At 38.6% G+C, this 15,226-nt stretch overlaps 1 protein-coding gene across 3 annotated transcripts in view; it reads left to right on the forward strand.

Moving 5' to 3' along the window:
- Positions 1–11,929, forward strand: part of FBXW11 (F-box and WD repeat domain containing 11) — a 123,555-nt gene extending 111,626 nt beyond the window's left edge. For all 3 annotated transcript variants that reach the window (XM_008572370.1, XM_008572371.1, XM_008572369.1), the window contains 4 exons: positions 490–600; positions 1,502–1,580; positions 2,900–3,086; positions 9,513–11,929. In XM_008572370.1, the coding sequence (XP_008570592.1) occupies positions 490–600; positions 1,502–1,580; positions 2,900–3,061 (352 nt within the window). In that variant the 3' untranslated portion in view covers positions 3,062–3,086; positions 9,513–11,929. The remainder of the gene's footprint in view (positions 1–489; positions 601–1,501; positions 1,581–2,899; positions 3,087–9,512) is intronic.
- Positions 11,930–15,226: the final 3,297 nt, after the last annotated feature.

A 15,226-nucleotide genomic window follows, 5' to 3' on the forward strand; every position in this document is an offset into this window, starting at 1 on the left:
CTGGGGTGGAAGCCTAACCCCCTGGCTGTATGTATTGTCTCCCTGTCCCCATCCCCCATGTACATGCTTTTTCTCCTGTACTGCTTGCAATCTCTGTCTCCCCCAGAAAAGTCTTTCCCAGACCGTTTGGCTACATGGTTTTGTCAACTCAGACATCAAGATAATACCTAGGGACTAAATATAATTGAAATTTCTTGTCTGTTGATCTTATTCAAATAGTAATCTACATGATTTAAAAAGGTTCAACCTGTGTGAAAGGAAATGCAACAAAAAATGAAGCTTTCTCCTAAGTTAGTACTTGAAAAACAAATAAATGGTATTAATATACATATGTTGCTTTATATGTGTAGTGTGAACTGGGAGTGAGACAGAAATAAAGAACTCAAGAATAGTGAAAAAATCTTAATTGTATGGAACAGATATAAAGAACACAAGGATAGTGTGAATCATGTGGAAAGTATTTTCACAGAAGTCTGTTTTTCATTCTAGGCTATGGGATATCGAATGTGGCGCCTGTTTAAGAGTCCTGGAGGGACATGAAGAATTGGTCCGATGCATCCGGTTTGATAACAAGAGGATTGTCAGTGGGGCCTATGATGGGTATGTGTCTCAAATTTTCTAATGCACTGCTATAACTATATCAAGAGGAAAAAGAAGTGCTGTGTAGTAAGCAGCTTTCTATGTGCCAGGACCTATGCTCGGTACTTTCCCTGTAATGATAGGTGGCATGTGTTATTATACCAATTGATCAGGTGAGGACACTCAGGCCCAGAAAGATGACTGAAATTTTGCCCCAAATCACCCAGTAACAGAGCCCGATTCCTAAGCTTATGCTTTTAACCATCATTGTAAATTCAGGGAGTACCTTGCTGTGGGGGAGTTCAACTCTTAGCTTTAAGTTAAACCAGGCTTTTGTTTTTTTGGGCGGGGGGGGAGTTCAATAATAAATTTCTTTTCTTCCCCTTTTGGTAAATTGAACAAGTTTACCAAACACCTCACAACTTTTTAAATGAACAAATGGCAACTGTAAACCTTTCAAGATGACCTTATATATACTCCACAGATGGGTTAGTTGGTCTGTTTATACTCCTATTACTAACTTGAAGCATTTGCTTAGTTTGGGGAAAGGTATCCTTGGAATTTCATGCAGAGCCCTAGCTTCTGTCAGCAGTATCTACTCAGCCCTAGAGAGCCCCCTGGTTAATGAATTTGGTGATATAGGTGATCAAGTCGGGAATTGAATTTAGATAACCTAAAGTTATTTTCTTGTCTCCCTTAAAATTATATTTCTTCAAAATTTCAGCAGAAATTTCTGAGAATGTGTAGGTCCTTATTTTTTAAAATCTAGCGTAATTAGTTCAAATAACTTGTCAAAACGTAAGCATGTTCTCAGTTAGCTTTTATAATAGACAATCAAATATACTTTTTGTCAATGAAATGTTTGACAATATATAAAATGTTAACTTTTCCACTAGTCACAATCTCTCATTTTCTTTTGTAGGAAAATTAAAGTTTGGGACTTGCAAGCTGCTCTTGACCCTCGAGCCCCAGCAAGCACGTTGTGTTTGCGCACATTGGTGGTACGTGATCTGTGGAAATGGGAATTGGTTCCCTATGCTGGAGAATGGCCATCTGCCGATAGCCCTGGCTAGGTCAATCACAAGAAAGCTTGTCAGTCTCTCAACGTGCTGTCTGAGAAATTCACTGTTAATTTTGTTTAGCTAAAATCAGAGAATATTTTACATTTACATTACTATAATAATGAACTCTTTCCTAAGGACTAATAATGCAACTTAAGATATGAATGCAAGCTTTCTCATTTGTAGGTAGACTGGTTTCTTCATAAAACATGCAGTATTTCCTTCCTTATAGGTTTGGGAGATTTTTTAATATGGCTATCTGTCATTATCTTATATTTTTATAACGTAGCACATTTTTGTAGTATTAAGGTAGAATTTCCTCTCAGTCTATATTCTATGGATTATTGCTTTGGCATATAGGAATACTTTCTATGTTAATCTTGTTTTAGGAACTTTACCAAGCTTATTATTTCTTATTTTCCCCAATTTATTTTTATATATATATATATATTTATTTTATATATATATATATTTTATTATATATACATGTGGGGTACAATGTTGATTTTCAGTAATTGTGTAGAGTGTGTGGTGGTTAGATCAATATAGTTAGCTTATTCATCATTTCAATACGCATTCTTTATGTCCACTGACCAATTCCTCATTAGCCCCCCTCCCTCTCCCCGCCCCCTTTTCACCTCTAGTTTTCTGAAAGTTCAATATATTTCTGATAGTGTGATTGATTCTGTTGTATTTTTGAAGAGTTGTTTGAAAACATTGACAGATTTTTCTTATTTTCAGTAATTTTACTTTTATTTCTATTTCTTTGCTTCTTTCATTGAGTAAAACGTGCAGAACTACAGTTAGGGTCATTTTTGTTTTTTTCTTGATATTATGGGAATGCTGTTAATGTTTCTTTGTGAATTTTGGTTTGGGCTGTGGTTTGAGATAGATATTCTTGGTTATGTTTTAAAAAATTATCCTTCTGGTTCTAGTTTTTACAGTGTATGAAGAATGGGTATTAAATATCATTGTTTACCTTTCTAATGCCTTTTGTCAGATGATCACATAGTTTTTTTCTTTGACATATTAATGGGCCAGGATCTAGGTAGGATACAAAGTTTAATAAAAGAAAAGGCCTGAAAAGAAAAGAAAAGTATTTGTTCTTGGGGTGAAGGACAAAGCTCAGTAAGCTCTGGAAAATTATTTAGGAAGCCTGGATAAGCAGCTGCATTTTCACCTTGTGCTAAATACCTCATTGTGACATATGAAGGATTGTAAACATTTCATTGTATTCATTAAGCTGTTACATTTCATAGGAACATTCTGGACGTGTGTTTCGGCTACAGTTTGATGAATTTCAAATCATCAGCAGTTCCCATGATGACACTATTTTGATTTGGGATTTCTTAAATGTGCCTCCCAGTGCCCAGAATGAGACCCGTTCTCCCTCCAGAACATACACTTACATCTCCAGATAACAGTCTGCACTTTTACCCATTTCAGGTGAGTATCTTCCCCATACCCCCACCCCACCTCTGTGCTTCTAATTTTGCTGATTGAATTCACCTTCCCTTTGGGGAAATTTTGTGATTTGGGTTCCTCGGTGGTGTGAACCAAGGTCTCTATTATATGTGTCATCTTTTGCAGAGTTCTGGTATAAGGTTAGATCTTTATAGTTACATTAAAAGAAGGTCTAAGGTGGAATCCTGCATGTTGTACGTTTTTGTGGCTTGTTTTTAGAATCTTTTCCTAAGTGGTTTTCCAGGTCAGTTCAATTTAACACCAGTAAAGTCCATCAAATTTTATTTTGGGGTGCAAGAATCTCCTTTTTCTTTTTCTTTTCTGTCCTTCAGTTCTATTTGAAAAAAATAATCACTGTCAACAAAACATTCAAAATCCCTCTCCTCCCAACCACTGTGTTGCACTCACCACCACCATTCCCTCAAAGATGAATCAAAGAAGGGTATTTGTTGAGAGAGCCCCTAAAGCCCATTTTTCATCCATGAGACACAACAGTTACCCTGAGAAGCAAAGTCCTTTGCTCTGGTTACGGGAATATTTAGAGCCATTGATGATGGAATGTTTTGATTACTAAGGGTATCCATTTTGGAAGATGAGAAGCCTTACTTGGCTGTCTCCTAGGAACAGATGACCATTTGGAACCATCTCAGTGTTCCCAACTCTGAGAATTTTGCAGTGGACCAGTAAATTCTATGCACATTAAACTTTATATTACTATGAATATATTAAAGACTGTTGTGATTAATAAAATTCATATTTATTTAAAAATATTACTTAAATTCTTAGTAGCTTTTTGTTGTTATACATTTTCCTGTTCATTGAATATTAAAAGTATAAAGAAAATCATGCAGAATTGTGAAATTTTTTTGATGGAAAGATTGGGTACCTAGTCACCAAGTTACTGTCTGTTTAGATACTTCTTAACCACGATTCTAAGTTCCAATAAGTAGATCTCTTCCAGGAAGTTTGTTTTACCCAGGGGTCAACAGACCACAGCCAGGGACCACATTTGACCCACTGCCTGATTCTTTTTTTCCTACCATTACAAGCTAAGAATAGTTTCTATATTTTTAAATGCTTGAAAAAATTAAGAATACTTTTTAATGAAATTTGAAAATTATATGAAATTCAATTTCCATTGTTTGTAAATTAAGTTTTATGGGAACAGAGGCAGCCACACTCATTTGTTTACATGTTGCCTATGGTTGTTTTTCTACTTTGGTGGCAGAATTGAATTGTTGCAACAGAGACCTTATGGTCAGCAACATCTACAATATTCACCATATGGCTCTTTCAAAAAAAGTTTGCTGACCTCTGGTCTTTCCCCGGTTCTTTCCATTAGTGGTAAACCAAGGGTCTGTATCAGGAATGGCAAATAAGTGTTTCCTTCAGGCCAACTCAGTTTGGTCTTTAGTGACTGGCTGGAGTGCTGCCTTTAAAAGGATTCTGGGACCCCACGTGGACCCCTAAGGACTGAGTGCCATGACGGGTTGCCATGCCGTCTGCCTTGGGTGTGGGAAATGAGGAGAGACTTATAAGCCATTTATACACATGCTGTTCCTGGTCTCAAGTGTATTCATACTATCTCTTGTGATAGTAACTTCCTTCCTTGCTGTGTTCTCTCAGGATAGACTCTTCATAGATGAGTTGAAAAATCCACATGGCAAAATTATTACATTTATTGAATAGAGTCTTAAAGTAGACATTATAGGGAATTACAGAGGAAGAAGGCAAGGATCTCTTGAATGATTGTTCCTACTCCTCAGGCTCCCCTCCCAAAAGGCCTAAGGAAAATGTAGGGAAGGAGGAACGGACCCATATTAAAACTGGTTTTGCTCCCGGTCTTTCCCTTCCCTCTTCAGCCCACTCTCCATCCTGCTACCAGCTGGGTCATCTTTGCTCTGGCTCTGTGCATCCTTCAGCTTCACTGGCTCCTGGCTGTCTTCAGGTTCAAGCCTTCATTGCTTACATTAACTGATTAGTTGTAACATCTAGCTGTTATCTTCTTTCCTCTCCAGCTGCCCCTTCACCCCTCAACCCAATCTCCCATTATTCCCTCCCCAAAGTCCAGTGCTCCAACCAGACTGAACTCTGTTTCATTTCCCTGGTCACACTTTAGTAGTGTAAGCGCCACCATCTCTCTCGCCTTGCTTGTGTTATTAGGGGGCTGGGTAGGCTCCCCCCTGGCTTAATTTGTTATTTGTGTAGAGATGATTTATGTGCCTGTCTCCCTCACAAGTCTGTGAAGCCCTCTGTCTTGGAGCCCCAGTGTCGGGTACTGTGTCCAGTGTATTAGAAGCACTCGATGTTTGTTGGGCAAGTGGCACCTAGGGCCAGCATAGTATATTTGTGCTCTTTCTCCTAGGCCTCAAAAGAATTTGCTCAGAAATCAATAAATGTGTGAAACTACAGTGTATTCATGCAGTCATCTTCAGCAAATATAGATAACTTAGTAAAAAATTGAAATAAATGATTTAAACTGGCATAGATGGGAATTAGATATATTCCTTACATTGACAGGTACCTAGATATATTGGTCTCCCTCTGCCCTGCCCATTCCAGAACTTTGCTGTGCCCCTGTTTTTTTTATTCAATTTTATTGAGGTATGATTTGTGTAAAATAGATTTTACCTATTTAAAGTACTGTTTGATAGGTTCTTACAAATGTGTAAACCTTGTAACCACCTTCACAATCAAGATAAGGACATTTCTATCACCCCAGAAGTTCCCTGTGTCCCCTTGTAGTCAAAACATACCCCTAACTCATCCTTGGTAAACACTGACCTGCTTTCTATCACTAGATTAGTTTGTATTTTCTAGACCTATACCATCCTCTGTAGTAGTCACTAGCCACATGTGACATTTAGGAACTAAATTTTTAGTTGTATTTAATTATATTTTATTTAAGCTTAAATTTAAGTAGCCACATGTGGCTAGTGACTACATGTTTGGACCAGTTTTAGAAGTTTCATATTTCTAGCTTATACATTTGATACAGTTAGGGTTAATTTTTGTGTATGGTATGAGGTGAGAATGTCATCATTCTTTTTTATTCAGCTCTTTTGTTGTTCCAGCACTATCTGATTAAAAGACCTTCGTCTTTCCATTGAATTGTACCTTTGTCAAAAAATCAATTCACCACCTATGTGTAGGTCTCCTTCTGGACTCAATTCCATGATCTATGTGGCTCTCCTTTCACCAATACAACACTATCTTTATAATAAATCTCCAACTTTTTTCTTTCTAAAAATTGTTTTGACTATTCTAGGTCCTTTAGGTTTTCATATTCATTTTTTAATTAGATTATCAAGTTCTAGGAAGATGGTTGCCAAGATTAGGACTACATTAAATTTAAAGGTCATTTTGGGGAGAATTTTCATTTTAACAAATGTTGAGCTTTCCAATCCATAAACATGGTATATCTCTCTCTTGCACATCTTTTGTTAACTTTATTCTGTTCTGTTCTTTTCCTTGATGGAAGTTTTTAAAGCTATGCGGATATCTTAATGTATTGCTTTAGCTGCATCCTGACCCTGCTTTTATTTTTCCACATAAAATAGAACACACATAAAACACATAAAATAGAACACGGACAACTGTAATCGTAGCTGGGCTTCAGGAATGAACAGACTCAAAGGAGTAGGTGTGACGGAACAATTTAAGTGCACCTCTTTTGTATTTTTAGTATGTGTTTGTGTCTTTATACTCTGTTTAAAAACACACGATAAAATCCAAGACATCCATACGATGGGGTTTTTTTTTCCTAGTGTATTTAATAGATGGATTATAGAACATAGTGAAATTTCACAAATTGGCATCTTTTATGTATTACCTAAAAGTGCCCCCAAACAAGGTCCTTTTGGTTGAGAGATGAAGAAATGATCACCAATACTGTTTCTCATTGGCTGTGGTGAGAAGGAAACTTGTGTTACTTCTTCCAGGCTCTCCTCCCACCCGCTTTTTGGGAGCCTAAGAACAACAGCCTTGTTATGATCCACAATTACAACTCGATGGAAAAATCTTATCTGCTTTTTAAGGTAGTGGTTCCCTGTATCCCAGCATAAGCAGTGAAACCCCAAATGTGTTTGTCTCTTCAAAGTGAATTACTTTTGACAACCTTGGCAGTCAGCTTTATAGATTTTATTGCTCTTTTCCAAATTCTTTTCATTTATTATAACATGAAAAATTATTACCATGTGATGCTATAAGATTTATGCATAATAAGAAACATTACCCTAATGATGATTTAACCTTGCAGTAAAATTTTCACCCCTAAAATATCAGGTATCTCTGTACTAGGAAATGTAGCAATAGACTTATATGCCGAGTCTTTTTTTTTTTTTTTTTCCTTTTTGTCTTTTTTACTGACTGGTAACGGGATCGCAACCCTCAGTGTCACCTGGTAACGGGATCGCAACCCTCAGTGTCACCTGGTAACGGGATCGCAACCCTCAGTGTCACCTGGTAACGGGATCGCAACCCTCAGTGTCACGCCCGTACCGGGGACCGGCAACGGGATCGCAACCCTCGGTGTTGCGCCCGCACCGCGCTCAGCCAGTGAGTGGGAACCGGTCTCCACACGGGATCCGAACCCTTGGCGGGAGCGCCACCACGCTCCCAAGCGTCGCACTCTCCAGTGCGCCACCGGGCCGGCCCTGCCGAGTCATTTTTTAAAAATTACTCCTAAGAGCTATATACAGTAGCTCAAAATTTATTTTCTTTTTTCTTATTACAAATGACAATATACTGGGAAATTAGAAAAAGTGCATAAACCAAAATTGTTAGGAAATTAGAAAAAGTAGATAAACCAAAAGAAGAAAACAAACTCCTACTCATGGTTTACCACTGTTAACTCCCTTGTATATATCCTTTCAAGCTTTTTAAAATTATGGTCTATAATTATGCAGGTTTTTAAAATGCTTTTTTCCTCTTTATTGTGAAATGATTGCATGTCAGTAATGTCAGTATTTGTCTAAATTATCATTCCTGTTTGCCAAATAATATTTGATTGTGTATACCCTGTTGTTAGATATTTATGTGCCTACTCCCCACTTATGTCGCCCCCCCCCCCCCACCAGCTTTTAGCTATTTTAAAAACCAGTGCCATGATCATTCTTTTAGCTCAATTGTTGCCCAATCCTTTATTACCTTTGGATAGGATTCTGGAAATGCCTGGAGTGTCTGGGTTAAAAGGGATCAAGTTTAAAGATTTGATACATAGGGTCATGTTGCCCTCCAGAAGAGTTTATATTCCCCCAAGTTTATACTCCCACCAGCAGCATTTGAGAGTTCCCACTTCTAGTCTTTGGGTGTTCATATTTTCAAAATAATTCAGCCACTCTTAAATATCCTTAATGGGAAAATGGGCAAATTAAATTTAATCTCTCTTGAATTCATTGATCTTTATGAAAATTGACAACCTTTTGGGAAACTTGCCTTAACAAAGAGCATACAAGCTTAAGAAGTCTTTTTTTTTTTCCACCATAGAATTTTAGACCTAAGGTGACTAGATTTTTTAGACCAATGGTTTAGTGCAGTGTCTGGAAAGAGTTGTGACCCATCAGTGATTGTGATATAATTTGAATAGATTTTGACTTTGTTTTGGTTTAGAATAGAAAATATCAGCCTGCATTGTACATAGTAATGAAAAGTATTGTCTCATAATATTCTGTTCTAGGTGTGTGTATGGGTGTGTGTGCATATTTACATACATGGATGAATGTAAAGATTTGTGATTAAAATATGTTTCTGACTGAAGGCCATCGTCAAAAACATATGGAACACTCAGTGGTCTTTCCTTCTGTGCTGCATTGTCCTTTTTACAAATTATTTATTTAAAAAAGAAGTAATTCTGATTATTTGCATTCTCTTTGGAAGGGATAATTTGTTTACCAACTTTACATATTTTGGTTTCATAGTGATAGATGAAGGCTTTTGTGAGGATTTTAGACAGGTCCCTTGTAGGCTATAATAGTAAACGATTATACAAATATAAAATCTAATATTAAGCATATTTTGTTATATGCATACTTTTTAGCAGCAGCACTGAAAGATGATAGATTATAGAGTCAATCCTCTCTTTGAATCCCCTCTCTGTCACTTAATGGCTAACTCTTTGAACTAAACACTTAACCTTTCTGAGCCTTAGATCTCTTATTTGTGAAGTAGGTATCATAGTTTCTACCTTGTTGTGAGGTTTAAATAAATGTGATGCTTGGTATGTAGTACACTCAAAACAACTTGCACTGTCTATTTTTTATGCTAATTATTTGAGAAGCAGTAATATCTTGGAAGTGCACGTGTGTAAAAATGGGGATGGGTTGTGGTGTATATATCCTTGTCTAACTAGATTATCCATCCATACTCTTTATTTATTTATTTATTTATTTTTATTTTTATTTTTTTCAGGGTTTCCTAATCTTGAACTACTGGCTACATGGCTACCAAATGCCTAAGGGAGTTTATTCACAGCTGAGTTATGAAGCTGGAATTGGTTCTAGACGCTGGGTAGATGCAAAGCAGCCTAACTCTTCAAGTACTGACATTTCTCACCTTCAGTTCCGGCTCTACTTTGTGAAGGACACCTTAGCTTCACCGACTTCAAGTAGAACAGAAGCCCATTTCCTCCCCCTATCAGTGAAAAAAATCTAGTGCTTCAAATGTAAATTGTTCATATAAAAGGAACACACAGACTGTTTTACAGAAGTAAATCAACTGTCAAGAGAAGACTTGGCCTCTAATTTATATTGCTTTGCACTTTGATCTGATATTAAGAAACAGCATTCTTCTTCAGTGAAATTTTGGGTGCCAAACACCTACCCAGAATGTCCAGGGCTTTCCTTTTCAGAAGTTAGCATTCTTCTTTTGACCGTCCAAGTCATTATGAATTCTGACTTGTATTAGGAACATGTTGGACAATGGAAAAATCTCTCTGGATTGTTTTAGTAATGTTCTTTGTATTACACTTCCTTTCTGTACCTATTTCTTTTAATTTAAAGAACTGTAAGCCAGTTATATTATCTCTCAACAGGTAATATAGCTCTTTTCTGTTATTAACTGTTCTCTGTACCCCAACCATTTCCTGATATTTGGTAGAATAACACCTTTATATGTGTGCTTGGCTCTTAATTTAAAATACTGTATCCGCATGTAGATATAATGTATATAACAGTTTAACCTCAAAGTTGCTGGAGTCAGGGCCCCCCGTGCCTGAGACACTAATGCAGAGTGTGTTTGCACTTAGCCGTGGGCTGGGCTCAAAACCTGATAGCAGGGTTGTTGTGGAACCTAGAACCCTTCCTGCAGTATTCATACGCTGTTTTTATTTTGTCATGGTCATTGTGTGTGTGGTGTGTGTGTTTTTAATGGGAATCTTGTTTTAAAATGTAATTTTTAAAGTTTAACACCAAATGTTCTATTTGTTGTGCAGTATATACAATAGAGAGTTACCTTAACATTTTTATTTTTGTGGTTCTTTTCCTCATAAGTACTCCTGAGTACTAGTGGTCACTTCCCGTAGTATATATTCATGGCTTCACTGTCAAAAATCATTATTCTGTGTGGTGGTAACCCTGGAAGAGAAGAACAAGAAGGCCCTATTAACTGGGTTTCCTGGTTCTAGAATCCATGCATCCTGGCCTCATCGTGGTGTCAGCAGAGCTGGCTCCTGTGTGGGAATCTGCAGAGCAGAGCAGGTCCAGCTGGCTCAGAGGCCCATGTTGAGGGGAGGACACTCCCAAGTAGTGCAAAGCCTCAAGCTCATGAATCCCCCCCTTGTCATCTCTAGTGTCACCTGCTGCTGTGGCCCCAGCAGGTTCTCAAAGCTCCCGAGTGCTCCGCAAACTGAATGTGTGAATGGCACTGTCACAGTGACCATGCACGGAAAGGACATTGACATCGGGTTGGCACTCCTTTTCCCTTGTTCAATATTAGGTTTTGATTTGCCCCTTGCCATTGTTTCCAAAGATCAAGGAATGTCAGTAACATTTTAATGGACCAATAAACAACCTCCTGTAAATTAAACCTCTTCCCGTGGAAGCACATTCTACTACTAAAGGAAGGTCCCTAGGCTCTGTTTTGTCCTTTGCATTGAGAATGGTATAGGGATCAATGTGTATGTATGTGATTTGTTTATTGGGTTGGCTTTGCTTTTTAGTTTTTCTTTTTAATTTTAAAAAAATATTTCCTTCCCTCCTATGTGTTACTAAATTAATTTCTGTTTTTTGAGAGATTGAGTCTTAGAGTGTAAAAAGTAAACCTCCATTCATAAATTGGATGTTGTAAGCTTGACAGTGGTTGTGAAAGTGATTTAACTTTGACCACTCTTTATCTTACAGCTTTAACATCAAACTGGTTAGGAAAGCCCCGGGTAGGGGGGGAGGGGAGGAGGCAATTTTTCTGAATGAATGGATTTTTTGTTATTGTTTTTGCATGTTTAATATAGAAGTTCCTCTTGTTCCTTGGGAGATCATGGCCTTTGAATATGCACACAACCTTTGAATTGTGCCTACTAAATGATAGCAGGGGACTTTGGCACCCAAGGAATTTTGACTTTCTGGGATTATAGTAGTAATTCCCAGCCATACTCTGGACTTTATTTTGCTAACCATAATTGAGCAACTGTAAATTACTGCTATACTAATGTTTTAAAGCACTGGGATAGTCTAATTCTAACTTGTAATTAATTATGTTTGCCAATTATCTGTTTGAAATAAATTTGTGTCTGAACAGCTATTGAAACTGTTAAATTGTACAGATATTATTCATGACAGCTTTGTACTGTGGAATGTGCTTAATAAAAAACAAAAAGTTTGACCTTTGTCCAACAACAACAAAAAAAAGTGGAACTCTTTTTTCCTCATTAATCTAATTGCTAAGTAATGTCAATAAATCAAGTATGAGTACTGTGCAGTACACCTAATCTGGCTTCATGCAATTGTTACTTCAGCTACTGATTCAAAGCCAATACTCTTAATAAAGTGTTGCAATACTCTGATGTTCTGTTAAGAAATTTTTCAAGAAAAGTTATGTGCTATTCAGTGACATACAATTAAAGTTTATAGGTTTTAAACATCATCTGCTGTGTAAAATGAGGTTGAAGGCAAACTGTTTTTGGCTTGTGAGAACTTTGTAAAAGACAATATAATTCCTTGCTTGGGGGCTTTTGCTGAAAGCTAACTTCAACCTGAGGAGCTGGGGGCTAGTTCAGAATTCTTCTCCAGCAAATCTGCTTCCCACTCATATTTAATTGCTTCACAAGTAAAAATATGAAAGTGGCCTCAGTGTCCCAGGTGGCTTCCAGGCGTGAGTGGATCACGCCCTTCTTGAAGAAGAGGGGTGGAGGTGTGAGAAGTGCAGTGACAGCTCACCCCTCCATTGGCATTGGCAAGGAAATGGTCCAGCTTTTCCTGTTTGCGGATGCACACACCACTGGTTGAGCACTAAAGCAGCACGAATGCAGTGAGTATCCGCAGGATTCCATTTGGAAGTCCTGAGGAGCAGGTGAGTTTTCTGGTTGGCTAGATTTTCCCCATTGGTCAACCAAATTGGTAATGTGGACTTTTTGGATGAAATTAGAGTATTTCTACACAATTGCTCCCACCCATTTCTTGTTTTCAAAATACATAATATGCATATGGTTAAGAAAAACGATTTACAAACCATAAAAAGATGGAGTAAAAAGTAATTCTCCCTCTTGCCCTTAATCCCCAGTCCCTCAATTGCTGTTAACTAGTTTCTTGCACATCCTCTGACATATCCTCTGTGCATAGGATGCACATATATACATGTTTGTACCCCTCCTTTTAACGTCAGTGGTAGCATGCTGTGTGTGCTATACGGCAACTTGCTTTTTTGTCTGGTACTCTAGGAGATCGTTCCATGTCAGGACATGGAATTCAACTTCATTCTTGTTAATAGCTGCATGGTATTTAGTTATAAGGATGTACCATAGTTTTGCCATTTCCTTCAGGGTGGAATTTTAGTTTGTTTCTTGCTTTTTCCCGTAGTGACTCCTTTTTCACAGGTCTTTCTATCCCTGCCTTTGCTAAACATAATAAACTGTTCTCTGTGATTTAGGTTAATCATTATGAATGGCAGAGGTTGAACCCAAGCATTGCTGCCAAATGGGAAGAACAGGAGCTCAGGTGTAGGACGGGCTCTTAACCTTTCCAGTCCTGTCTCCTCCACTCACGTAGCTGGTGTTTAGTGAATACTGGTCTCTTTCTTCCTTGATAGTTGAGCTGTTGCTGCAAGAAATTCATAGCTATGAATGCATGCCAAATTAATTATGCAGATTCTAAAGAGAAAGGTCTTGTAGGGCTCTTTGGATATATAAAATCAGACTCGGGTGGTGCTTTGCCATTTCAGCCTATTTGTTTTCCAGTTAATAAGGAGAAAGGAAGTTGGGCCATCTGGCTGATAATGCTGTTACTAATTAGCTGCCTGGCAATACCCCCTTTTGGATCTTTGCTTCCCTGGGTATGAGAGGGTTTTACTAGCTCAAGTCCTGGTGGGCATATGCCTCAGCTCTGGACAGTTTGTTGTCTTGTAAGAATGCAGACCCAGTGAGTCCAGATCTAAATTTTTAGGAAAAGCTGGAAATCTAGATCATGTAGAGATCCAATTTATAAAAATTGGCAACTTTTTTTTTCTTTTTTAAATCTCTGGGACACCAATTTGCCATCTCTGAACTAATGTGATTTTAAGCATTTTTTTTTTCTTTTTTGTCTTTTTTCGTGTCCGGCAATGGATCGCAACCCTCAGTGTCGCGCCCGTACCGGACCGGGACTGGCAACGGGATCGCAACCCTCGGTGTTGCGCCCACACCTTGCTCAGCCAGTGAGCGGGAACCCGTCTGTATGTGGGATCCAAACCCTCGGCAGGAGCGCCACCGTGCTCTCAAGTGGCGCACTGTAGCAGTGCGCCACCGGGCCAGCCCAATTTTAAGCATTTTTATTAGTAACCTTTTGAAACATTGTGTCCAAGTTTGAAGAATGGAAGAGGTTCCAGAGAAGGGGACAAATTGAATGAAATGCCTTCTGGCAAAGTGACCAGCACATCAATACATGTTTGTTTATGAAAAATGACAAAAAAAGGGAGGTGTTTGAAAAGACTGGAGGAAGGAGCCAGGGCCACCAGCCATTGTCTTCAGTTACACTGTGAGACTTAGAGCTGCCTGTTTTTGTGCTGGGATTGAATTCATGATAAAGCAGGGCAGGATTTAGTTCTAAGATAAGCTTGATCTCTGGGAACTTGTCCCTGGAAGACCTCCAAGAGGACCTCTGGGCTCCTGGTTTGTTGCACAGAGCTGGGTCTAACACAGAGGCACTTAAGAAACATCTGTGGCATGACAGTATATAGGTGGTTACCTGCCCAAAGATGGGGCAATGGACCCTACACACCAAATGCACTGAAATTCTAATTCAGTGTTTTAAATTTTTTATTGGTTAGGTGTAGCCACGTGAAAGGATTGAAGTGCAGATCATAAGTAACTTTTTCTCAGTGCATACCAAGTAACTGGAAAGTAGAATCCTATAAATGGAATCATATTGTTCATTGCTTTCAACTTTGCGGTCGTTTACTCACCCTGTCTCTAGAAGTTACTTCATCTTATTGCTCAGAGTTCTTGAGTTATTGCTGGGCTGGCCTGGGAGAATCTGGAAGTTACAATGCCAAGGACTTAATCTGTAGTGGGGGACATGCCTTAGGGACAGCTTAAATGTGGTGTTCTGGTGAGATCTCAGTGAGTACAATTTAAGCTTCCTCTACCTTCACCATCATCTTCAGATCCAACAGACTTTTCCATGCTTGCAGGCTGTATTTGTATTTCCAAATCCCCAACAGCCCTGGGGGTTGGGAGAGAATGCCCTTAGAACACCTCAGTCTCTGGATCTCAATCAAGACCATCCCACAGGGGTCACTTGTCTATCAGATGGCAGAGAGGAAAGAGCATGAGCCTTGGGACCCAGAGACCCAGCTCGGGATTGGTGCTCTGCTACTTAATTGGCAGCAGGTCCCATGGCCAAGGGCTTTGGTTGCCCTGAACCTGAGCTTCCTCACCTAGAAAGTAGAGGTGGTATTTTAAGATTACTGAAGGATTAAGTGACATAACCTCAAGTACC

Source organism: Galeopterus variegatus, unplaced genomic scaffold (genome assembly GCF_000696425.1).
Source record: "Galeopterus variegatus unplaced genomic scaffold, G_variegatus-3.0.2 Scaffold776, whole genome shotgun sequence".
NCBI lineage: Eukaryota > Metazoa > Chordata > Mammalia > Dermoptera > Cynocephalidae > Galeopterus > Galeopterus variegatus.